A 25,183-nucleotide genomic window follows, 5' to 3' on the forward strand; every position below is an offset into this window, starting at 1 on the left:
AAACTCGAGCTGCGAAGTTGTCGTCAGCGTGCATTGAGCACGGTACCGTGTCTTCGTGTCTCTGGGGCAGGTTAAAAAAAATGCTGCCTCGGGGGGAAAATGGAAAACTACATCGGAAACAAGAACCCCAGATGGTCGAAATTTGTGGAGCTTTTCACTATGGCGTCCCTCTAGCCTTAGTCGCACCTTAGTCGCTTTGGGAATTAAGCCCATATAATCCAAACCTTTGACTACAAGCTAGACACACAGCGTGGTTGTAAGCAATGCGGAAGATTCCGAAATTAGAGTGCGAAATCATCGGTACCTGCTAACGATGCTCATTGGGCATGGTAAGGAGAGATTTAAGCAGCTGAGTTCACTGTGACCCATAAATTTTGCTACAATTACTTTCTCTATATGTGTTCTACATCTGTGGCCATTTTAGCTGAAGTAAAATTTCTGTATTGTTCTTTAAGAGAGGCAAGCTCAAATTTGTTATTTAGGCACAAAATTTTATGAATGTGGGAGATGCTCTGATCATCTGCAGGAACAAGATGAAATTTGTATTGTTTTGTGCGAATATGAGGCTTTGTTAAGTACTTTAGACGTGGTGTTGTGCCATGTCGCTAATTTTGTTTTGATGTTCCCTCCATTTCAAAAACACTGCCATGTTTGCTTTCATGTGTGTAGCTTCATATATGGTTGTACCGACAAGAGTAGCTCTGGTAGTTTGTTGATTCGTTTGATGCTGCACTAGTGCTTTAAACATGTCTGGCATAACCGGCAGAATATTTGCATTGCATGTGCATAGCAACTTGTGATTATGTCTGAATGGCTGTTGTCTTGAGATCTGTTGCTCTACGTTGCATTCAGTGAATTCCGGACAAGTCAAGCTGAAATCCTTTGCTGGGGAAGCAGTGTGAATGCTGCTCGAAATTAAAGAGATGTACAGCAGGTAGTTTGTGTTGCAACTTGGTGGTTACCAGTTTTGGCAGCATTATGAGGGGTTGTGAAAGGTGAATTGCCTGTTGTATTAGGTGCATTACCAAGGAGAACTTTTTTTTTTATTGCACTCCACATTGCAACTTGGGTTGCTTTCTGGCAAGTTATCATTAAAAAAATTGTCAGGTATTTCTTCTAGCTGCTTCTACCAGAAGTGGCTGCATTGGAGTGCCAGCATAGCAAAGAGGAGTGTCATACTGAATGCAGGCTTGAAGTTTTGGCAAGAAATCATTGCATAGTTTGAATGGAAGTGCGTTTTTAGCATTTATTGGAGCAACTGAGAATTATTAGCAGGTTTCTTTTCTGCTTTTACTCTTTTTATGTTTATGTAGAGTAAATCTTGTTGTTTTAAATCTGCCGTCTTGTTACTTCACCATCTTGGTTTGCTTTTAGCCGCATTGTTCTGTGCAATCTTTTTGTCGAGCACGTGGAAATTCCTTTTTATTTTTGTTACATGAGCCTGTAAAGAATCACTCTGCATCAGGCAGTGTTGTTGTTAAAGTTTGTTGATGTTGAACATAAAGCTGAGCAGAACTTACCTTCTGAAAGTATATTGTGCTGCATAGCCCAACAACGTCGCAAGTGTGCTACGCATGCATTAAAAATAAGCAGTTAAATGTGGCTGTTAAAAATAAGATTCTGATCAGTTTCTCATTTGTCCGCAAAAATTTCTTGCCCCAAAAATCAATTGCAGGTTTCAACTTTTTTGCTGCTAAACCTCATTGTAACAAGTTTGAAGGGGCACCAAAATCCGCTTCATTGTAATTGTTTCATTTTATACAGGAATATGCATACTGCAGGAGGTGCACTTGAAATCAGCGAACTGAAGTCTGTATAGTATAGTATCTGACCATTAAGTGGTTACGTTCATGTTGAGGTTTTAATGTCTTTCACTGTAGTTGCATATGATAAAAAGCGAAAAGGCTAGAGCCTATGTTACTACAAAAAAAATTAAAATGTTAGCTTGCTTGACGTAGCGCAAGGCTGGAGTTTTTTAAACTACTGGATACTAGTGAATGCCGAATGGTATTGGACACTGTTCCAAAGCTAGAACGCTGCACGTTACGGCTGACCATCTTCCGCTTTGGGAGAAAAAGCATTTTGTGAGAAATCTGAGTTGAGAAATCTGAATTAAAGCAAGGTATTGAATAATGTGCTTCTGTGGGTGGCTTTGAGGGAACTGTGCTTTGTTATGAACATTGTCTTGCTATAGATAGTTGTGGTGTAGTAACTATTTAATATTGTTTCGTCCTTGTGCTTATTTGCTTGCAGTTTATTTACCTATTGTGCCACCTTCTTAAAAGGTCTGTGATGATACTTATACAACATATCCCAAAGAGCATTTCTTGCAAAATGAACTTAACGCTAAGCATTTTACTTTTTTGTACCATTCTAGGCTATAACTAACCGTGTGGATTGTTTGTGTGCTTTAAGCACAGGCGTAATTGAACACCTGTATTTTGAGCAGTGCAAATGTCATAGATAATGCTGCTTCTGCTGTGGCTCAGAGCATTGGCATACTAAAGGAGTGTGCTCTTATGCCTAATGCACTGTAGTTTGAAAGTTCAAAATGAACTTAACGCTAAGCATTTTACTTTTTTGTACCATTCTAGGCTATAACTAACCGTGTGGATTGTTTGTGTGCTTTAAGCACAGGCGTAATTGAACACCTGTATTTTGAGCAGTGCAAATGTCATAGATAATGCTGCTTCTGCTGTGGCTCAGAGCATTGGCATACTAAAGGAGTGTGCTCTTATGCCTAATGCACTGTAGTTTGAAAGTTGATGTATGTTCTTACTGTTTGAAAGATTTGAGTGTTGTCTCTTGTGGCTTCGTCAAGGCATGAAGGAACCAGTAGTTTTCTGAATATGTGAACCAACATGCTTTTGTGCACCCATGAGGATTCTGAATCGATACAACGGTTTGTGTAACAAGCCAAGTTGCTGGTTTCCAGGGAAGCGTTTGCTGTGGCAACAGATAGGGCAGTTTTTAAGATTATCTCATATTTGAGCATTATAGGAGACTGGTTATGAATTACGTTGGTAGCTGTGAGTTTTCATTGGCTACATGTGCAGTTACTAGTCTGATGTTCATAACAGGCATGTCTAGCTTGAACAGATTTGTAGATTTGCCAAATTTTGTTCTGTTGCAAACAGAGCACCCCAACCTTGTGTCAAATTTCTGAGCAAGGCCATTTAGTGTCTTCCTGTTCCTGTGTTTGTCTGATATGTTTGCATTGTAAAATTGTCGTGTGCCTTGGGAGTATATAGCCATGTGTTGAAGCCACAGTGGGGTGTTGCAGTTGAAATGGCAGTAGATAGCTTCCATGTTAATTTGCTTTTTTTTTTTAATGTAAAGCAGTAGTGATAGTAGGTAACGGTTACGTTGGCAGTAATGCTGGAGGGTAATGCTTTACCTACTTGCACTGCTGTGACAGAACTTCCAGCTTAATGATGCTACCCTAATCTTGTTATGACACATGCAGTGGTGCCTGTGTCTGCTTTAATAGCTTGCGTGGACGTTTTGGTTTTACCTATTCATGGTGGATGGAAGTTTTTTGTATGTGTGTAATTTATTCTTGTGCGACTGATTTTGCCACCTTCTTTTATTCTTTCTCGCTCTCGTGTAAACAACATTTTATATTTTTGCATGTGAAGCTGACGGGCGAGTAGTTTTTTACTTCACTTGGCATTTTTATCACATGTACATAATAAATGTATGTAGCAGCAGTTGCTATTAACAGAACTTTTTGTGAAAGACATGACACAAGATTTTTGCTATGTATTTCACAATGCAGTTTAATGCTGTGTCAAAAAGCAAATAAATACTAATGTACTACAATGTGTATTCGTGCATTACTTAAGTATGCTCAATGTTTCGAACTCAAAAAATACATACTACTTGTTGCACCACAACGCCAAGTAACCACAGCATCATTGGCAGGCACACTGAAAGCCTTATAATTGCATGACCTATGATGAGAATTAAAGGGTTTTGAGAAGGATTAAGTGTGCTCATTTGATACTCTCTGGCTGTGGTGCTTAGGAATAGGTAGCACCTGTCGTAGCACTTATCTCAGCTGTGACGACTGATGGGGTTCCATTCACTAACCTTCCTGCACTTTGCAAAATGCATTGCCAAAGAAAATATCTATGATAATTCTAGGGGAAGCTCTTCGTTGTTCGAGACCAGGATGGAAGTATTGTGGACTAAGACATATCGAGTCAAATACCACGAGATAGACACGTTATGTGGTGTGTACGGAGACAAGGGAACAGCTGAACACTCTTCGCCCTACAGTTGAAAGCAGCGGGGCTGATTTATTCAAAACATTGAGGTTTAAGGACAAGGGAGGAAAAATAGATTTTAAATGGATAAAAATAGCCAAGCAAACGTTGGCTAAAATCAAAACGAGTGAAATTTTACGGGTCACCGCTAGATGGCATGAGCCGCCGATTTAAAAAGTTCAGCCTTATCCATCCATGAACACGTGTTTAGCGCTGGGTCATTCCACGCGAAATGTCGCAGACCGCAAAAGCGACCACCGCCGATTCCTTTGAAAAAAATTGATTTAGTGGGCGGTTATGTGAATTGAGTTTCTACGAAGTGTTTTTCTCTTTAAAAAATATTTGCTTACGTGAGTGCTCTTCAAAGTTTTCGTGAAGAAGCAAGAGTTGGTTGGATTCACAAGTTTTTAAATCAAATGTGAAGCAGGCTACAATGCAATATCTTATTTTAGAATATTTCACTTGCGTTATTCCTACATCTGACTTCATTATATAGAACCATGCAATCATTTCCTGTGCTTTCTTGGTTGAGTAAAAATAGCAAGAAGTGAGGCATTTTAACAATTTTTTTACTTCAACATTGTTAACAACTCAGCTGCAATAATTTTTCCTGCTTGCATCTTGTCTATGCTAAACGTAATCTAAGATTGTTAAGCTGAGCACTTTTTAAAAAAATTACTTCCAAAGTTTGCATAAAGTGGCTTATTACTCTGATTCACACCTAAATTAAGGGTCAAGGCCCTTGAGGTAAAAATACATGAGAGGGCTCATTATACAAAGCAACGTCGTTGCTTGTAACCTATAAATTTTAGTTCGAGTAAATTTTGTTTGAGGTGAGTAAAAAATTTGAAGTGCTTAATCAGCCTCCTCGGTAGATACTGCCGATCTGTGTCTTTACTGTAGAGTGCATACTATCATGCTCAATACGAACTGCAACTCACAAGATGTGGCAGCAGATATTAGCTTGATAGAGAGCCAGTATGCATATTAGTGCCAGAAAAATAGGCGGCGACACGTACTGTTGCACTCAATATAGCTTGTAGCGCCTGTGGAAATATAGGGGGGGGGGGGGCAAAGGCGAGGGACGACAAAGTGTGAACACTCATATGCTATTTATTACACTTGCAATACACAGAGCTGGCCAGCTAGCTACAAAACATCAGAGAAGCAGTTAGAAGTGGGGATGCGTAGGCTTAGAGAGGCCACTAAGAATGTGCATGTGACCATATGCACAATCCCTGAGGTCCAGAGGCAGGCTAGTGAAATGGAAAGGAGGGTCGTTGAGGCTAACCATGTAATTAGGTTGAGTCGACGACTAGGATATGGGGCAATGGAAGTTAACATGGAAGTGTGCGAGGTAAGCCCCCACCCTTTTGCACAGGATGACATTCTTTACGGTGGTGCCCCTGGCAAGAGGGTGGGTAGTGAGAGAGGTCGCCAGGCAACAGCTTTTTTAGGGGGACCCAGAGCTCTAAGGGAACCAGTGTAGGAATGGGAGGAAATAGAACAGTTAAGGCAGGAGGAATTAATGGTATATTGTTTAGTGGAAATGCATCTTAGAGACATGGAGCAACCACCCTGTAACCCAGACTGCGCATGGGAATATTGTAACAGAACAGAGGGCAGCAGATATGGGGTTGGAATTGGGGCATTCATTCATAAAAGTGAATTTTCAAAGGGTTAAACTGGGATGCAAGGAACATTTATGGCTAACAGGAAAAGTGGCAGGGGAGCAAACACTCCTTGGCTTTGTATACCTGTGAACAGGAGCTAATGCGAAAGAGGAAAGCAGGAAAATGTTAGAATGTATTGCAAGCGACATTGATGAGCTAGGAGGACAGGGTGAGATAATTATATTAGGCGACATGAACGCACACATAGAAGGCATGCTGCTGGATATGTGGGACAGGCATGATTTAGTTGTATGCAACAGTACCAAGAAGTGTGAAGGGCTCATAACATGGGAGGCAGGGAGTCTGCACTCGACAATACATTACGCACTAATGTCACAAAGGATGTATAATAGATGCAAATGAGCATAAATGAACATGGTTCGAGAAGTCTAGGTAGTGACCACAAGCGCATCAAGTTGAGCTTCAGAAGAGAAACCAATGTAGGACAGAAGCGAGATGAACAATCAGAGGGGAATTTTACTCAGAAAAGCAATTGGAAGCAGCAGCCAAACAAATTGAGAAAGTAATTTGAGGATAATGAAACAAAATGGACTTATACCAAATTAGCTCGATTACTTGAGCTAGAGCTAGCTAAGGTTCGAGCCGAGCCAAAAGGGAAAAGACGCAAACCCAAGAGTTGGTGGGATGAGGAGGTCAAGAAGGCGATAAAGAAACGTCAGGAAGCGTCCAGGGAACACAGATATTCCAAGAAGAGGGGGGAACCAGAAGCTGAAGGAGAGAGAAAATGGGATACCTTCATATAGTGTAGAAGGGAAGCATCCTATTTGATTAATGAGAAAATTAGAAGAAATGGTGCCCAATGGACGTCAGAAGTAAATAAAAAGGATAGAAAAGCAGCTCAGAAATTCTGGAAATATCTAAATACAATGAGTAATAAGACTAGGCTACAGTAAAAGCTTATTGTTACAGATCAGGGTATTCGACTAGAAGGGGATGAAGCAATGATACACATAGGAACAAGGATGACAGAAAAATTGAAAGAAAGAAATGTTGCAGATAATTTATCGAAGGAGGATAGACCGGTTACTGCAATTGCTTCACTTGAGCAAAGAGAGTGGGAAAGGGCAGAGAAGGTTGCTAGTGGCCCATCAGCAGGACAAGATGGTATTCCGATTATGTTAATAAACAAGCTGGGACCAAAATCCAAGCAACCAAGCATACATTAATACAGGTAGTGAATAAAATGATAGTGGATGGGAAAGTACCCAATGAATGGCGATTAAGTAGAATAAACATGATATATAAGGGAAAGGGGGACAAACCTGACGTAAGTAACTACCGTCCCATAACAGTGACACCTGTGGTTTACAGGGTGGTGATGCAGATTATAAAGGACAGACTGCAGGCTTGGGTGGAGAACGAGGGGGTGCTAGGGGTACTACAAAATGTGTTCCGGAAACGAAGGAGGTTGGAGGACAATCTGTTTTCATTGACACAGTGTATAGAGGTTGCTGAAAAGAAACACAGGCCTTTATGGCTAGCATTTCTCGATATTAGGGGAGCCTATGACCACGTTATTCAAGAGTATTTGTGGGACATACTAGGCACATTGGATGTGGAAGATGGAGTGATTAATCTTTTAGCAGATATATATAGAGGTAACAGAGTGCTTATAAAATCGGAAAAAAATGGATCAGGGCCTATAGATATAGAGCGGGGGCTATAGAGATACAGCGCGTCCAGGGCAGCCAAATTTCAGAAATTGAATGATAAGCTCTTCTATTGGTTACTGAAGCACAAAACTGCAATATGAAGAGCGACCATGTCAAGGCCCCTTTAAGACGGCATGCTTGCGTGTGCTGTGTTGCACATTCTGGGCCGGAGCTGTGTGCGGGAATGTGCACTTGTCATCAGCTTTGCATATATGCAGAAGCACTAATGGGCACAGAGCCAGGTGTGCCTTGTAACAGTGTCGGGTGTCCACCAAGACCTTTGCATGCAGATGAGAAACACATTGTGAAGCTTCTTAGCCTGCTAACTCTGGTTACCTATGTCATTGTGCATCAATGGAGCAACTGTAATAGCTTTTTAACCTCAGGTGCATGTTTTTTTCATATTTTGCCTCATTTGGGTGAAGCTGGAGTTGAGTTTAAAACGTCATAGAGAGAAAATTTAATGTGTGCTACAGTGGAACAGTAATCTTTTCATCCTTGAAAAAAAAAGTTAGTACTTCCTGCTTAACATGAAGGTAGTGCCACTTTAACCTTAGAGTGTGTTTCTTCATGTTCTAGGAATACTCGGTCATAATATGGTCCATCCATAGCACTGTATTCAACATTACAGCTTTCACCTTAGAATGTGCTAAGGTGAAAAGACAGCCGCTTGCCTGTTTGGAGGGAACTTGAGAGACTTTCATTCTCTTTGTGTTGGTGCTTTAAGACTCTGTAATATGAAATTGGCGCCAGTGGGAAGTGTGCCAGGCGCAAATTTCATTTTGCCATATGTAGTTCTACTATCCAGCCAGCAACTGCGTACTGATCATATCCCTAAAAATGATTGTAGATGGGTCAGTCACACGAAACTGTTTTTGCCCGTCCAGTGTTGTTTTTCTTGTGTATGTCTACGTATGATGTCATGTGTCGTACCCTCACATTTGTAGTGCTTAAACACTTCGTTTGAAGGAAGAAAACCAACTCCACCGAAGGCAAAGTTTGTTACCTTCAGAGTGTTGTTTGGCACCATCCAGTGATGCACGGCAGGGTGTGGTTGATGGCAGTGGGAATTTGAAATTGTACAGTGTGTGATGTCACTCTGAGCTTCTCCACGCTCTTTCAATGCTGTTAGGAGAAGACTGAAATTTAATAGTTCATTACATCAGTTTTCAAATGCAAACTCTAAAAAACTTGGCACGCTTTACCCACAGCCTATATATATTTGAATTTTTAAATATCGCTGAATTCTCAAAAACTGGGGCAGTTGCCCTTTGATGCCATTCCCTTAGCTAATTTTTAAGGATTTTTTATTACTGTTGTGCATTGTATACTATTGATTCATTTCAGGAATGTGGCGATCCTTCAGACCTCCAGGGTAAAGTGTTAGGCATCGATGAAGACAAGAGTAACCCTCAGTGCACCACCAAAAAAGGGGCATTTCACCAGCATGATGACAGGCTAGTAGGTCATGGGGATGAGTCTGAAATCCCAGAAGAAAGAAATGAAGATGACAAGTGAGTAGTGTATTCCAGCTTGCTTTAGCACAGCTATCACATCTTGTATAATTGTGTTATTGGCATGTGGTACATTAGAATTTTTTGTACGCTGAATTGAAGTGTTGGAAGTACTTGTGTCATCCTTAACTTGTTTAGGTGGTTCAGTGTCCTTTTGAGTGTTAATTTTGCATATTTCCACACAAGTATAAAGTATGACGTGCATGTGCTCTTTTATGTCACAAAGCTGCAATCCCTTACTGTGATAGTTTTGCGAGGACTATACCATCTGCTCCAAGCTAGTGTAAGCCGGTGCAGCTGCAGCCACCGCTGGCCTAATTGCACATGGTGGCTTATCGCTTTGCTGATGCAGCTACATCAGATTTACAATAAAACCTCAATAATTAGAGCTTAGTTGGTTTGAAATCTAGGGTAATTTGAGGAATTTGTACAATCGCATATTTTTTTTGATAATTCAAACCGGTGGCCTCCATTAGGACAATTAATTTGAAGTTCTGGCGTGTTATGCGGGAATGCCCGATCCTGATTTGGTCGTAAACCAACTTGGTGGTAAACCAACTCGGGATGTGGTAGTTTCACTGTATTGAATGCTCTGTTGTACTTTTTTCACAGAACTACTGGTTGGCATTGTGTAGGTGATTAAGTGCCTTTGTTTTCCCTGGCAGGGGCTCACGGCGGCAGAATAAACTATGCCGGGATGAAGGTGTCTGGAGCCACGACATGTACCGTGAAGATGAACAAGGGCCTAAAACAAGTGAGGAACTAGTGAGCATCTATGGTTATGATATTCGAACCGAGACTATGCCTCCTCGAGCTCAGAGCCGGCGACTTTATGGCCATGGCTCCAACAAGTATCAACGAAACTGGGAGGATGAAGAGGCTCACACCCCCCGGTCAGGCTCAGGACGTGGTCGAGGCATAAGTTGTGACCTCAGACCAAGAGGTGGTGGCCAGTTTGGCAACCCTCCTTTCCAGGATGCCACTCTGCATCAAGACCAGGCAGTGGTCAAGGTGCCGACCAAACCTGCGGCTTTCAAGAGCACTGACCATGGAACACCAGACAAACACAGTCCTCAGCAAGTATGGGAGCACGTAGCCAAGAGCTCGGGAACGGCCCGCTGGGATTGGGGCGAGTGTCCTTCTCAGCTACCCAGGAAGCCAGCAGATACTTCACCAAAACAGCATGAAGATGAAGTAAAGAAAAACATGTCTTCAGATCATCATGCCAGCAAGCCTGCGCCACAGTCGCCATTGAAGACTGCTGAATCTTCTTACAATGAACCTGCTGCCAATGCGAAGGCTATACTACAGGTGCTTTTGGAAAGACGACTAAGCAGGAGGAATGCAGAGATGCACGAGAAAACTGTTCCGGATGGTGAGGAGCATGGCTGTTTTTCTTTGTGTTGTGCAATACCCAGCAGGCGTAGTCAACTTTAACAAGTTCTTGAATCTAAACTGATGACATTTTTTGATTACTTGTCCCCCAAGGAATGCGTTCTTTTGTTAATAGCACAGCACGTTTTAATAGTGCATTTTATGGCATTTAATATTTACTCGAAAGTGTTTTAGTATGACCGACGTAATTATTTGATTCGAGTAGAAAGAAGTCTTGTAAGTTCTTGTGCGGTCACGTTGGCGTGCTTAGAATAGCGTATAACTTAAGTGTGGTAAAAGCCACATGCTTTTTCATTGCATAATGCATGTGTCATGTTTCATGATGTAGTCCATGGTCGCGAAACTTGTTTGGAAAGAAGCAGCCGCAGGCGTCTGCTAGCAGACACGTGGCGAGATTGAGAGGGGTTAACGTATTGTCCACATGCGCAGATACTGAATTATGTGACTGCTTTCTCGTACAAGGATGCCAGTTCCCAGTGTTGGCACCGGGTACATTTTATTTTACCCACATCTCTATGGGCATGAATACGGTTAAACCTCAATTTCATGAAGTCTGGAAAATTGGCTACTTCGTAATGCTGAAATTTCGCTACATCGAAACTGGTCTCCTAGCATGCTAAGAATCCGCCAGAAATGCACTACGGATAACTCACGGCAAAAACCTTTTTTTGCGATTAAAGTGGTCCTACTGCCTTTTCTTCGCCAGCAGCAATGGCATTACACGTCTTGCTTTTGTGTTCAGATCTCGCTCTCGCCAGCAGCGCCACGGAAGTTAGAGTGGCGTGGAAGGCTGGTAACCAGCCAGACGGCACGCGTTACACCTCTTGCGGCAGTCGACAGCAGCACCCCAGAAGCAGCGGCAAGCACGGCTGTATTACTTTGGAATGGCAGGTTAGTGTTGACCCATTTTAGATGTTTTCACCCTCTGTATTTCCTGAAGGCATGCTGACCAGGTGGTTTACAAATATTTGAGGTTATGTTCTGAAAGGAACCAGTGATAAAAGATTTCAGCAAGCATCTTGGCACTTGACACTCTGCATATATTGTGGCTGTGTTTCTGGAGAGTGGCTATTCTCTTTATAACATAGTAGAAATCATTGTGTTGATACAGTAGAACCCCGTTACCCTCTGATGTAGTAAAGTGAAACTGCAGTCCCCTTTCACTATCCATAGCTGACATTTTTATATAGTAAAAATTTTTTAAAAGAAGCTACTGTAGTCCACCTGGTCGTGGCAATGTGCTTACCGCCAATTGTTGACATCGTGGCATTCGCGAAGTGTAGTATCGCGAGGCCAACATTTGAAGACAAATGGACACCAAAGACAATTAAACGGCACTTCTTTAGGTGGCTTCACCATCGAACCTAGAGCTGCAAGGAGAAGCCAACTTTTCAAAGGCCTTGGAGTCATGAGGCAAAATGTGTGGTGGGTGGGTGCATGAAAAAAAAAGTGAGCACAGAAAGAAGGTGGCACTGGTCTCTGAGAAAGGGAAGCCAGTAAAGGTGCATTGAGTAGAGTTAGGCTGGTTATGACGGAATTGAGAAAATTCCGCTTTTTTTTTTTTATGTGCACATTTTCGTTACAGCCAGTTTTCACGGGAAAGCTCGAAAGGACTGTGCTCAAAGGAAGCCAGAATGAAAAATAAATGCAGTTGAAAGGTCTGGCAATTGTTCACAGTAAATCTGGTTACTTGAAGTTGTAGACAGTAATTTCCTGATCGCGTTGACGACGTGAATGTGGCAGCACCAGCCACCGTCTAAAGCCACAGATAGACAAAAAGACGATGCCTCTACATGTGGGTCAGGGAGAGTATGGGGTAATCAGAAGCACCCACATCTTTCTGCATGCTTGTTGCTCGTAAAAAAAAAAGTCTTGGTCTGCTCGTCCACTGTTGCCTTTAAAAACTGACTCTTCACCTCGCATTGCTGGTGTGCCCTCTGCCATCCCTGCTCCTGCTGCACGTCTGCTGTGAATTGCGCTTACAACCGAGCAGCAGCTATGGGCGTGCACTGCTCATCCTGTGTATTCTTTGCTATGTCATGTTGTTTCGTGCTGCTTTTCGACATGGACTGTTGTAGTGCCACTTGGTGTGATGCAACAAAAGCAAGAGCTGCGGAGACTGCTGTAATTGCTGTAGAGAGGCGCGGATCACACTGGAGCGAGGCATCTTGTGTCAACTGCTTCGCTCGTTGCAATTGTAGACGTTCCTGTCATGGCAGTTCGTACTTTATCTCGTGAAAATTTTGTGTAATTTTGCCAAATTTCTAGTAACACAGGAGTAGCTAATGGATAGTTGGCATGACGAGTGTGTTATTTCAATGTCGACCGCTCCAACACCTTCTTTACATGGAGTAATCAAGGTGTTGGGGAATTGAGGAGCCTGGTAATATCAAAGAAGTCACTACATGGAGGTTTGTTACTGTATTTACTCGAATGCAACGCGACTGCGAATGTAACACGAGGGGTGGCTTTACATGCTGCCAGCAGGAAAAATAAAACCACGAATCTTAAAGATGCGAAACAAAGTACCTTTAATAGAAATCGTGGCCAACATGTTCATTCATCTTCCTCGTTCTCGGGAACAGTGTCCTCCTTTTCACTATCGAAGTCTGACAGTAACTTCTGCCGTATCGCTGTTGTTCGCCGCAGAGAAAATCCATTGCTTTTCATGAACCTTTGGACCCACCCACGAGATGCTCTGAACTTCCCATCCCCCGAGCAACATCTCTAACTTTCCAACGAATCAGCTCGACACTGACCCTCATGAGACTGTTGCACTGCCCGATAATAAAGTACACCACTTTATTCTCCAGCTCGACGTGATGGCCGTGGCGAGGCCCACGAAATCCTTTGCGGTCGGTCGGGCTCACATTTAAAAAGCCCCTCCTGCTGCAGCCGCCATCTGCGGATGGTTGACTCGTTGAGGTTGTCTTCGAGCTGCCGCAAAATTCCAGACCTCTTCAGCTAACGAGATCGCTTTTCTCTTAAAACGTGCGTCGTACTGAGCAAGATGCGTAGCCATTGTGTGCACTAAATCAGTACACCGCGAGCAACGCCACAAGAACACGACGCGACGAATCGTTGAGCACGCGGTCGCAATGAACACAAAAAAAATAAATAGATAACAATGCTTTGGCTTTGGATGGATAAGGATTTGGCTTCCATGGTACCCATTTTGGCAGCATAACATCGCAAAACTGCGGAAACCGAAACCAAGCTGACTGCTTTGAAAAGGCTGCACCGTGGCGCTCCTTTAGGGCAGTCGAAGTGCGGTATTCGATTATAACGTGAGGGTGGACTTTAAGGGGAAAAAATCTGGGAAAAAACTTGCGTTACATTCGAGTATATTGAGGTTTAACTTAGTATTTTTTTCATTTGCCAGATTTTTACGACTCGTGTGCAAGAGGCAGTCTGTGGGCAGGTTGCCACCTGTCATGATGGACAAGTTGTGATGACGTCACAAGGTCACATCACTTATCTTGACCAATCGGGGAATTTCGTGAGGAATTTCAAATTTGGTCATGCCCCCCTTGATTGGTCAGTGGGGTCACATGACCCTGATGTCATCAGGAGATTTCATTATGGATAAGCCGGGAATTTTTTTGTGAGATGACAGCCTAAATACTATCGCGTTAAAAGGGCTCCGAAACACATTTTCAGTGCATTGTTTTACCTGTTGGTTGCACAGAATGAGTTATAGTGATGCTATTAGCATCGGTCGTACCGTGTATACCGCGTTTTTTTAATATTTTAATTATCTCGCATAAACGAATTCGTGGCGCTGACGGTGTCACCATTCAGTGGTGGTTTTTAGCAGCGGATATGTCATCACGGATGGCGAGCTTTATGGTTGGACAATGAGTAAATATACTGAATATTGGGTTAATAACTAGAGATACGTTTTGTCAACTTTCTGTGTTTTATATTACTTTAACAAAACCAGCTTGTTTGCCCTAGATAAAAGCACTGTAAATCAAGTAAAACAAAAACATGCCATCAGAGGCACTGGCTACTTTTTGCATCGAAGGACTTTGCGCCTCTCTGTAAACATCCTACGACCTAGCACTAAACACTTATGGCTACTCTCTATGCATCTGAAAGCGGCTTTGCAGAATCAATCCGTTCGAGGCATTGAACTCTATAAGCGTTCGTTTCGGTCCCAAAGAAGGATGTGTTCGTTTCACATTTAGCAGGCAGTGTGCATTGTCAGCTTGTGGAGGATCACCGGGCGGCGGCGTCAGGTGGCGCCACGTTCCCGTCAACAGCGCGCGGTCCTTGCTCGCCGTGACCAACCAGCGCGCTAGGAGGGACGAGTGATAGTTGGCGATAAGCAGTAGCGGTACGCGCTATGCTAAGTGTGTCTGATATTTTGCGCAGGCTGTCACAGCGTCGCAGTATCTTGCGCTCGAGTTCGGATCCATAAGTAAGAGAATGTCATTATCAGTGTTCCCTTCTGCGCCGTCGACGTGACGGTGAAGCATCGCTGGGCCAGCTGAGCGTTCACATCGTTGTAACCGTGCAAACGGGGCTGCCAGCCTGGGCATGAATTAGTTACAGAGAACAGGCAACCATGGAGTGAAAACTTCCGCCACGTGCTAAGATGGGCTGTTTTGATTGGTCGCCCTGCGTGTCGTCATTTGGAGAGTGAAATGGGAATGGAAAGCTGCGCGAAAATCGAGTTTAGGCCAGCATTTCGTTTGCTTGTATTTTGAAATTTCTTCACTGAATAACTCCCGTTCCTATGCATCGATTCTCGTAATTCTTTTCGAGTCAGCATCTGTGTGACATAAAGAATCCAACTGAAGCGTAACTGGCATCCGTTAAAGCAGTGTTTCGCACCCCCTTTAAAAAGGAGAGTATGTCTGGCGTTATGCTGCTGATATCACATAGCCTTGCAAGCTTGCTTTTTCTTACCCCATGTTGTCCAATAGCAGTTCTGCTGGTTCCCTGTCTTTCCTAAAGCATGACAGGCTCGTAGCTGCTTCCACATCGTTGATCACGTGGGGAGTACTTGCGCAGCAGTGCAAGTTTGGGCAAAATTGTGGAGTTCGAAAAGGGCTGCTTTTGCTCACTCTCCCTCAAATGGTCCTGTGGAGCGGTGCGAGCAGGCATCGCTGCCAGGAGCCGGCGCAGCAAACATGCGGGCTGGTTTTAGTGCTGATTGCGTGCACTCAAGAGTTTGAGACTGTATCCCTGGGGTGGCCAAACTGGGGCTCCTCATGGGTCGAAGTGCATCTTTTGACTCTCTGGCATCTGTACCCCCACCCTTTCATTTCTGGCTCTAAGGACAGCCCAACTTCAAGATGCTTGCTTTACGATCGCTGCCTGAGTGAGTGGGATTCATTGTTGCTGTCAGCCTTGTTGCAAGAAATTTTCAAAAATTGCCATGCCCCGCCCCTTAAAATTGCGTCTCTCAAAAAGATTATGTTCTTTGCGTATGCCTGTGTGGCCACCCCTGCTATCTGCGTTTTGTTGCAGAAAGTATATTTTGCATAAATAACGATAAAACAGCTTCAGGTATTTGCTATGAGGCGTGATTTGCTCTACCCGGGTTCGTTTTAAGTTTCACTATTACTAGGAAAACTTAGGTTATAGTACAACTAATGACCGTGATTTGAGCTTATTACTTGGGCGTGGACGGAGCAAGAGTCTCAAGAAATCGTACACCAGTTTGGCTTGCTAGTTCATTCGTGCTCTTGGCTACTGCATTGTCACACTGGGCGTTTTTAAACATGGCCTTCAAGATTGCAGTATCCTGAGAGATGCGCAGTTATATTCTCAGTGAAGTCTTAATAAACACAGTTACTGAATTGGGTCTTGTCATCCAGCCAAAGAGTTCAGGGTGCATCATGATGGCCTTGAAAAGTGACCGGAGGAAGCCAGCAGTCACTAACGCTGTGGAAAGTATATGTGAATAATAGTGTTATTGGTTTTGAAGGTATACATCGGGGTCTATCCAAATCCATGACCTCTGAATATCACTTTTGGCACTATGCCATTTAAGCTATGGTACTGGCCATCTGCTTCCCTACTTTAAGGAATAATAGTCCATTGGTTGAATCTGCAGCCATGTTACCAAAGCAAATGTGTGGCATGACATTGAAAGTTTGTACCAGCTATAGGCTAGGTTGAATGTGCATGACAAACAAGCACATACTTGTGTGCATGTACAGTACTCACGGATTGAAATAGGACATTCGGAGCGCGTGGCCGTCGCTTCATGGAGCGCCGCCTGTAGATGCTCATAGAACAAAGGTGGTGCATTGTGGTATGGCGCGAGGGGGAGAACATCTACAAAGCAGAATTGTTCCTTCCAGTAGCCAACAAGCCGGACTGTGGTTTACCACATGCCTGCGGGGCACTGCAAGGTTTGCGCTCAGAATGTCCTATTTCAATCCGTGAGTACTGTACAGTCGATGCCGGATGTATCGAACTCGAAGGGGATCGCGAAAAAGTTGGTCATAAATTAGAAATATAAAATACACCCATGAGATGCTTTTTCTGAAAAATACCGTATTTACTCGCGTAATCCTCACACTTTTTTTCCCTGAAAATCAACGCGAAGTTTGGGGGTGCGATAATTATGCGGGGAAAATTTTCAAGCAAATGTTTCGGAGTGTTAAATGCAAAGATGAATGGGTGCAAGATCAGGATTGTCAGGTCCGCAATTGTAAATATAACGAGAACATTACTTTCAAGCGTAACTTACCTTCGTTATGAAAGTACAGGGTGAACGTAAGCTCAAGCTGCTAAAGCACTTTATTTGCCGCGCGCAACCTCCCCGTCACTACTCGCGTTGCGTACGTCCTGCAGGCAATTCTGCTCTTCATCGGAGTCCGTGTCGACACTGGAATCAATGGTTTCTTCATCTTTTGATGCTCCTTCGTCGACCCACACCAGGTGGTCCTCGGTCCATCCAGGGCGTTCGAAATTCCTGTTTTCTTGAAGCTTCTGGCCACCATGTTTACATCAGTCGTCCCCCATGCCTCTGATACCCAGCTGCACAGCAGCTCCACGGACGGTCTTTTGATCTTGCTGCCCGGCGTCAGAGCATGTTCACCTTCGGCCATCCATTCTGCGTACAGCCTCCGGACGTTATCTTTAAATGGCTTGTTCAAAGATACGTCAAGAGGCTGTAGCATTGATGTGAGGCTGCCGGGTATAACAGCCAGGTCCGTGCGCAGTTCCTTGAACTTCGCCCGAACCGACTCTTGAAGATGGCCCCGAAAGCTATCAAGCACGAGGAGCGACGGAAAAAGAAGCGCTCCCGGTCGCCGCCTCCACAGTCTTCACCCAGTCCAACATAAGTCCGCGATCATCCACCCCTTTTCTTGGACGCGCACGTGTATACCAGGGGGGAGCTTTCCTTTCGAGAGGGTCTTCCGCTTGAAAATGAAGTACGGTGGGAGCTTCCGCCCGTCCGCCATCACGCCTAGCATGACTGTGCACGTCTGTTTTTCGGCACCTGTAGTCCCGACGTGCACAGTCCGAGCGCCTGTCTGTTCGACTGTCCTGCTACTGGGCATATCGAAATTCAGCAGAGTTTGGTCCGCGTTCCCTATCTGGGAGAGCAAGAAGTTTTTCTCCTGCCGGATCCTGATAACGAATCGATGGAAGTCCACTATTTTCTCTTCATAGGCTGCGGGCAGGCGCTGGCAAAGCGTCATTCGCCTCCTGTGCGAGAGTCCATTGCGCCGCATAAATCGTGTGGCCCACCCGTTACTAGCGCGGAAGTCTTGCACCGGGATGCCCTCCTTTCTTGGGATTACGAGCGCCTGGTTCCGTATCAAATCAAGCGATACAGCACACCCATCCGCTCGTCGAGCCTTGATATATTCCAGTAAAGAGGATTCGACGGCAGGAAAATTCCCAGTCTTCGGTCCACGGAAGGCCCGGCACGTCTTACCAGTCATCTTGAGTTCGTTGTGCTACCGTCTCCATACCGGACGCAAAAGTCGTTGATGCCGAAGTGTCTGCTGGCGGCACGGTTGCCATGTTCCAACGCATACTCAATAGCTTTTAGCTTAAAAGCAGCTGTGTAGATTGCGTAGCGTCCCATGGCGAAGCGGCACAAAGAGCACGGTGCAACACGCAAACAAGGCAAACGAGGCCTACGAGACACCGGAGAGCTGGAGACACCTTCGCAAAATGGCGTAGCGGTGGTGAGTGGATGAGCGGTAGCGCCAGTGGCAGCGGATGATAGCACAGTACCGCCGCCTAGTAGCACGCGCGCCCAGCCATGGCAGTTAGTTGTGGACGCAGTCAATAGATGGCGATCGCTACGACAAGCAGACGGCTCACGGCAGTAATTTTGGGGGTGCGATGATTATGCGGGGAAAAAAAAATTTTTTCAATTTTTGATAGCCATTGGGGGGGTTGCGAGCATTATGCGAGTAAATACGGTATGTACCAACACACCCAACTCGCCGCATTAACCATGAGATGCTTATTTCAAAATTGCGCACATCTCGGACAGTTTCTCCAGGATCATGACAAGTGGGAGCTTACTGACTTCTTCTCGAAATTCTACAAAAAACGAAAGCGCAGCTCTACGACCACCATACTTTATTTCGCAAGAAAAAATGTCCGTGAGCTTAGCTTGCCTCTTCTTCTGCTTGTTGATGTCATCCAAATGACTAATTCCAATGCCTTCCACAGCGGTGAGGAATGACGCTGATTGTGGATGCAAGTTCAGAAGCAGTTCATGGCAACTGGGTCTATTTGCCTGAATCTTCGGCACTGCTCGGGTCCGCTTCCTGGGTGTCTATGATGTCAGCCACAATCTCAGCATCAGCACTATCCGCAACGGGTTGCACATCGTGGTCAGCATTGAAAAAATCTTGTGCTGTTGCGCCGTCTTGGACGGTGCCTGCAAACACTGAGAACTCGCGAAACTCGCTGATCAGGCATCCAGCGCCGTCGTCTTTCGTGTCTAGGCACCCGTCGTCTGAAGCCACCACAAACCGTTCTTTGCGGAAGCAGTTCACGATTGTGCTTAGCTTCGTCATTCCAGGCACCAGCCAGCATCTTTATGGCTCTGAGGAAGTCCGCCTTAAATTTGATTCTCAACCGAAGGTTGATTAGGAGCCTTTGCACCAGTCGTTGTCTATAACCAACCTTAAACGCTTTCACTATGCCCTGATCGAGAGGTTGAAGCCCCGCCGTTGTATTTGGTGGCAGAAATTTGATCATCTGCTTCAACTGGCAGACAACATGATGGGCAGAACAATTGTCGAGGATAAGACAAGCCTTGCAGCCTGAATTTCCAGTTCAGCATCCCACGCTCGGAGCCACTCGGTGAAAATATAGCGTGTCATCCAAGCTCTCTTATTAAATGCGTATTGACCCGGGCGGCCTTTCATGTTTTTGAAATGGCTTGGTGACGTGCTTGTTCTGATAGCCAGTGGCCGCAGTTTGCATGACCCATCCATATTTACAGCGAGAAAAATCGAGATGTGCACTTTGCTGTTCTTTGCACCATGGCATGCACTGCCTTTCAGGTGCAGAGTCTTAGTTGGCAGCATTTGCCAATACAATGCTGTCTCATCTGCGGTGAATATTTGAGACTGCGAAAAGCTATCGCAAATCTCTGGCCACTCTTCCGGCAGCCACTTCTTCGTGGCAATGCTGCTGGTCACCTCGCTTTCACATGTGACGGTCTTTCCGACGATGCTGCCAACCACTGCCACCAGTAAAGCTCTCATCTCTGAAGGCTACAGCAAACCATCTCGCTTTCTCCATGAGCATCGGGCCGTCAACAGGGAAGTTTCTGGCAAGTGTCTTTAAAAACCAGGCGTACAAATCTTTTTCGACCTTGTCGTAGGTCAGAGCACGCATACGACATGCTCCAGGGCGACTGGATTGCTCTGCCTTCAACTTCGCGTCGGTATTGTTCTTCAGGATTGTACTCGGCGTGTTGCGAGAACTCCGAACGCATCGGCAACAGACATTTTCTCACTGGCCTTCACCAATCGAATGATGTCCGCCTTTGTTGCCAAGTCCAAATTGTTGCGTTTTTTTTGCGTTCATGGCTCCCAAACACGTGACCAAAGCGAAAAGAAAATGCATGGCACCGCACAAGTCTTAAACTCACATTGGCCTCGCAAACAAAACGAAAAGAATGACCACTGTACCGTACCAGACCAGTCATAAGCCCAAACAGCACCGACAGCATTGACAGCCAAAATGGCTGAAACATTGGTGACAGCTAGCTGACATTGCTTGTTTTGGCTACTCCAGCGGAGTCAGCCAATTAGCATGCAGAAATCTGGCGCCTGCGGCCAGCACGGTTTCCCTCTTCACAGCCCCTTGCATGCCCCTATGGCCATTCCAGTTTCCATTCACACCACACAAAGTTCTGATCATGTGACTCTTGTACAGCTCCGTGCGAAGGTGTCCAAGGCCAACGCTTTGCACAAGATGAGATTTCGGGAAGGTCGTGAACTCTATTAGAAAAAGCCCATTTGCAGGGGTGTGCAGTGATAGCCCACTTCCAGGGTGGGGTGTGTTGGGAGAAGCGCACTTGCGGTGGCGTATCGTGGCACGGAGTTCGGTATATCAAATTAGGGGTGCACGGAAGTTCAATAAACGCAAACAAATTTGCAATACTTTTGCACGGGATTCCCAATGAAATTTTACAGCTGTTCAATATAGGCAGTAATTCGATGTGTCCGGGTCAGATATATCTCAGATCGACAGTGTATGGGGATGCACCGGTTGAAGTTCCAAATTTCTTGTGAATGGGAGGCCTTCATGCCATAGTTGCACGAATACATTGCGTTTTTTTTTTTTTTTCATTTCATTGGTTTCAGAACACAACTCGCATTATATTTGTACGCAAGGTACGGATGTAGCATTTTTTTTTTCCGCCACTAGGAGAAACCAACTTTTTGATCTTCTTGGGGCTGTGCGGCATGCACTGGCAAAGAGTAGAGTGGCTATGAATATAGAGAGAAGCTGGTGCGGTCTGTTCAAAGGGAGGGCGCTTAAAAAATTTAGTGGAGAAAGGAAAGGAGAGCTAATGGCCATAGAACTGCGCATTATGAAACACGAAGCAGCGGTGGCACAACGGTGACGGTAGTTGCTGATGCATGGGAGGCCGTGTGTGTGTTATGCGTTGGAGGCTTTGCTGCACTCATTGGTTTCTGAAATGTTGCCTTGGATAACATTGATGTATCTTCTGTTCCTTCTGCACTTTTGCGTGCCGTCCACTTGGCTGTGGTTGCTTTTAACAGGCCAAGATCGCATCGAAATCGTAGTGTGTGTGTGTGTGTGTGTGTGTGTGTGTGTGTGTGTGTGTGTGTGTGTGTGTGTGTGTGCGCGCGTGTGCGCGCGTGCGTGCGTGCGTGCGCGCGCGCGCGCACGTGCGTGCATGTTAACCTGAATACAGTGTTTCTATAACTGGGTCTAAGTGTTTCTGTGGCAGGAATTCAACGATTTTTACACACTGTCATAGAATATTCATGGTCGTCACAATTCTTTCTGGACCAAAGCAAAAGCCTGCATTCTACTCTTCACTGCGGCACCTTTATTTGCAGAAGTGGAGGCATTGTAAGGTTTTTGCATGAGATACCATTTGCTTCACATGTGGTTCAAGAAGGCTGCACCTTTTAAGGTGCATTTTAAGCAAAGGATGTGCCCTCTTTTCTGTCCCCAGAAAAGATCCCACATCCCCAGTCAAGGAAATTACTGGGAAGCTTACCAGTCTTGTGTGTACGAGTTGCTTTGTATATGTTAGATTGTGAAATGAAAGTCAGAGAAGTTATGTAAAGGAAAGCCATTTAATGACATCTCTGTTTTCATCAGTATCCATCTTCTTGTACAGGCTACAGCAGACAGGCAGGGTTGCACTCTTTTTCTGGGTCTTGCGCGGGTAGATTTGTGCTTCATTTTGTCCTGCTGGGATGTGCATTTTTCTGGGAGACAGAGCTCAAGATATAAGTGGATTTCAAGGATGCTGTTCATTTCTGGTCTGGTTTCTTTGTGGTTATGCAGCAGACGCAAGCTCAAAAGCCCCCCTACTATTATGCAGACATAATCTATTATAACACACAAAGCCAACAGCACAAGCAGCGGCCTACACCTCCTCGGGGGCCTAAAGCAGCCATTCCCATTGTGCCTCCTCCAGAGTGCCATGGCACAGTGCAGGTTGGTGCAGCATCCAGCTGTAACCATACTTGTAGCTGTAAGCATACTTGCACATTGCACGCTTTATTGTAGCACTCTGTTTTGCCGGTGGAAGTTTGTGTGCATGGCTGCTTTCTTGGGTGTCGTGGTCAATTTGCACATTCGTAGTTGCATAGGGTGCTTTCTTTTAGCACTTATGCCAGTTATGCGGCAGCTTTGCATGTGTCCTGCCATGGTCTCTGGCCACTTCCGTGTGCTTTATTTTCGTTTGCACAATGGTGGCTTTATTTTCGTTTGCACAATGGTGTGTCAGAGGCTGACTTGGAAGCATGAAGCTCATGATGGCTGGCGTGTTTTTCTTGAATGTGGCTTGCAAGCACTTTCTGATCTTCAGGTAAGCAGTCTGCTTTTTTATTGTTTGCTTTATGTGCCACCTTTTCTTTGCTTGAGCCTGACTGGAAAAGTGCATTGCATGTAACAGCTCAGAAGTAATGCTTCATTTAAGCAGAAGGAGGAGGACACCCAAGCGCTGGGGTTTAAGGGTACTGTGCTAGAACCTGAGTGAAAAAGCTGCTCTGATGTGAATAGTAGTCATTTTCTTGAGCATCAGAAAGGGCTAGAAGGAACATCAAATTTTGCAGCATGATTTTACTGAAAATTATCGGTATAAGTTTTCGAAGTGCATAGATGAAGCAGATAACCATTTAAATGGCAAAACACAGATTGTGATTCATATTTTGTCATTTATATTTCTGTCCATTGCCATTTAATCTTTTCATCAGTGGTGTCACAGCTTGTACCCTTATATAACGTGCTGCTGTGTGCCCGCCTAGTGAGCTGCCACGGTCGTTGCATTTGGTGGAATTGAAATGCTAGAGGCCGGTGTACTGTGTGATGTCAGCGCACAGTAAAGAACCCGAGGCGGCCGTAATTTTACGAAGCGCTTCACTGCAGCGTCCCTCATAACTTGTGTCATATGGGAAGCTAAAACCTGAAAACTAAACTTAAAACCCGCATTGTGAAGGAGTGTGAGCCCAGCAATACTGGCAAGTTATGCGTTTATCTGCCAATCAAACGAGTTGACACACTCATGCTTGGTACTGTGCATCAGTGCCATTATTTGCCATAAATCACAAACAGCAGTGCAGTCATGGCTGATATGTTGCTGGACATTTTGAGGGCAACTACCCTTCGAGGCACTAAAAATTGAGCACACATATCCAGTAGCGCCTTGTCAATTCAAAGCCCATTGTACAGCCTAAAATATTCGAATTAAGCGAGGCTTTGAATTATCCGAAATCAAAGCGAAACGGAAAAGGCAAGTGCAAAATGTTGTTCAACCAATTGCAGCACTTTACAGTCATCACGATTGTACTTGACAAAGTTGCGGTAGATGTTTAAATTTTTTCTCATGGCGGTAGCTCGTTTTGACTCGTCATAGTCGCTGCGGCCCTGCCGGTTGGCTGAAATTGTCACTCCGGTCTCAACGTCCACAGAATGTAATCTTGCATCTCGCTTGATGCAACTCTGTCATTGTCAAAGCTTTGCTGTTTGCTGGCGCGTTCATACTCATACGATGTTCTCGGTACGCAAGCATGAGTGACAGCCATTGTCGGATACGTATAGGTTAGCGGCGTAGCTCAGCTCTAAGGTGCATGTGCAGAAGAGCTGCTGCTGTGAGTTGAAAAGGAGCTACGAAAAGAGAGCACGTGCAATCCTTCCGGCTAATCTGGGTCTGGGCATGGCACGGCGTTGTTTGTGTGGAGATATTTGGCGTTGTGCTCACGAAACAGAAACTACGCTCTGTGTTGGTGCTGGCGCTGTCGAGCATGTCGTCGCCACCAAATGGTGGTCCGGTGTCAGTGAACTGAAGAGGGTCGCTTTGGCCGGCATGATGTTGCACTGCTGTGTTCGAAGTCATGAGTGCCGCCGCTTTCGGTGCTATAGTACGTGAAGCATCGAAGGTTCTGATTAAGAGTCACTCTGCTTAATGCACGGCACGCCTATCATGAGCAGCGCGCCGCTGCATTACCAGTGGAACTCGGGTGCTACCGATTTTGTGGTGAAATTGGCCATTTCCGCTTTAGCACCCTAGGTCTTTGCGTTAACACCTGTGCAAGCTGCCAGTCCGAATTAAAGGGACTATGCAACGAATAAAAAGACGCTTGTAAATGTTTTCAATGCTTAGAAATGATGCTAAGAAGCATTCACACCAAATCTGAGTCTTCAGAACTGAGCCGGCAATTTATTATGAATTTTTAAAAACCGTGTTTTTTAAAATTCGCGGGCCGATTGGTGTGCTCGTAGTGACCAATTTTGAAACTAAAATCGTGAAAAAAGACGTCACTATACCCATTACGTTAGCAGGCCACCACAAGCTGTAATTCGCTGGAGCCACAACAGCCACGACGCCACAGGCACACTTCTGGTAGCCGTGAAAATCGTCTGCTCGTGCCGCCGCGCGACCCTCTCAGGCAAGCGCGAGCCAGGGCATTGCCTTCGCGCATATGGTTTTAATTTTCCTCTGCCGCCTC

At 44.9% G+C, this 25,183-nt stretch overlaps 1 protein-coding gene across 1 annotated transcript in view; it reads left to right on the top strand.

Annotated features, from left to right (window-relative positions):
• The window catches only part of LOC144109702 (uncharacterized), a 151,188-nt gene that overhangs the window by 62,231 nt on the left and 63,774 nt on the right, over positions 1-25,183 (top strand). The window contains exons 8-10 of the mRNA XM_077642527.1: positions 8,962-9,128; positions 9,794-10,503; positions 11,266-11,414. Coding sequence (XP_077498653.1) covers positions 8,962-9,128; positions 9,794-10,503; positions 11,266-11,414 — 1,026 coding nt within the window. The remainder of the gene's footprint in view (positions 1-8,961; positions 9,129-9,793; positions 10,504-11,265; positions 11,415-25,183) is intronic.

Source organism: Amblyomma americanum, chromosome 1 (genome assembly GCF_052857255.1).
Source record: "Amblyomma americanum isolate KBUSLIRL-KWMA chromosome 1, ASM5285725v1, whole genome shotgun sequence".
Classification (NCBI taxonomy): Eukaryota; Metazoa; Arthropoda; class Arachnida; order Ixodida; family Ixodidae; genus Amblyomma; species Amblyomma americanum.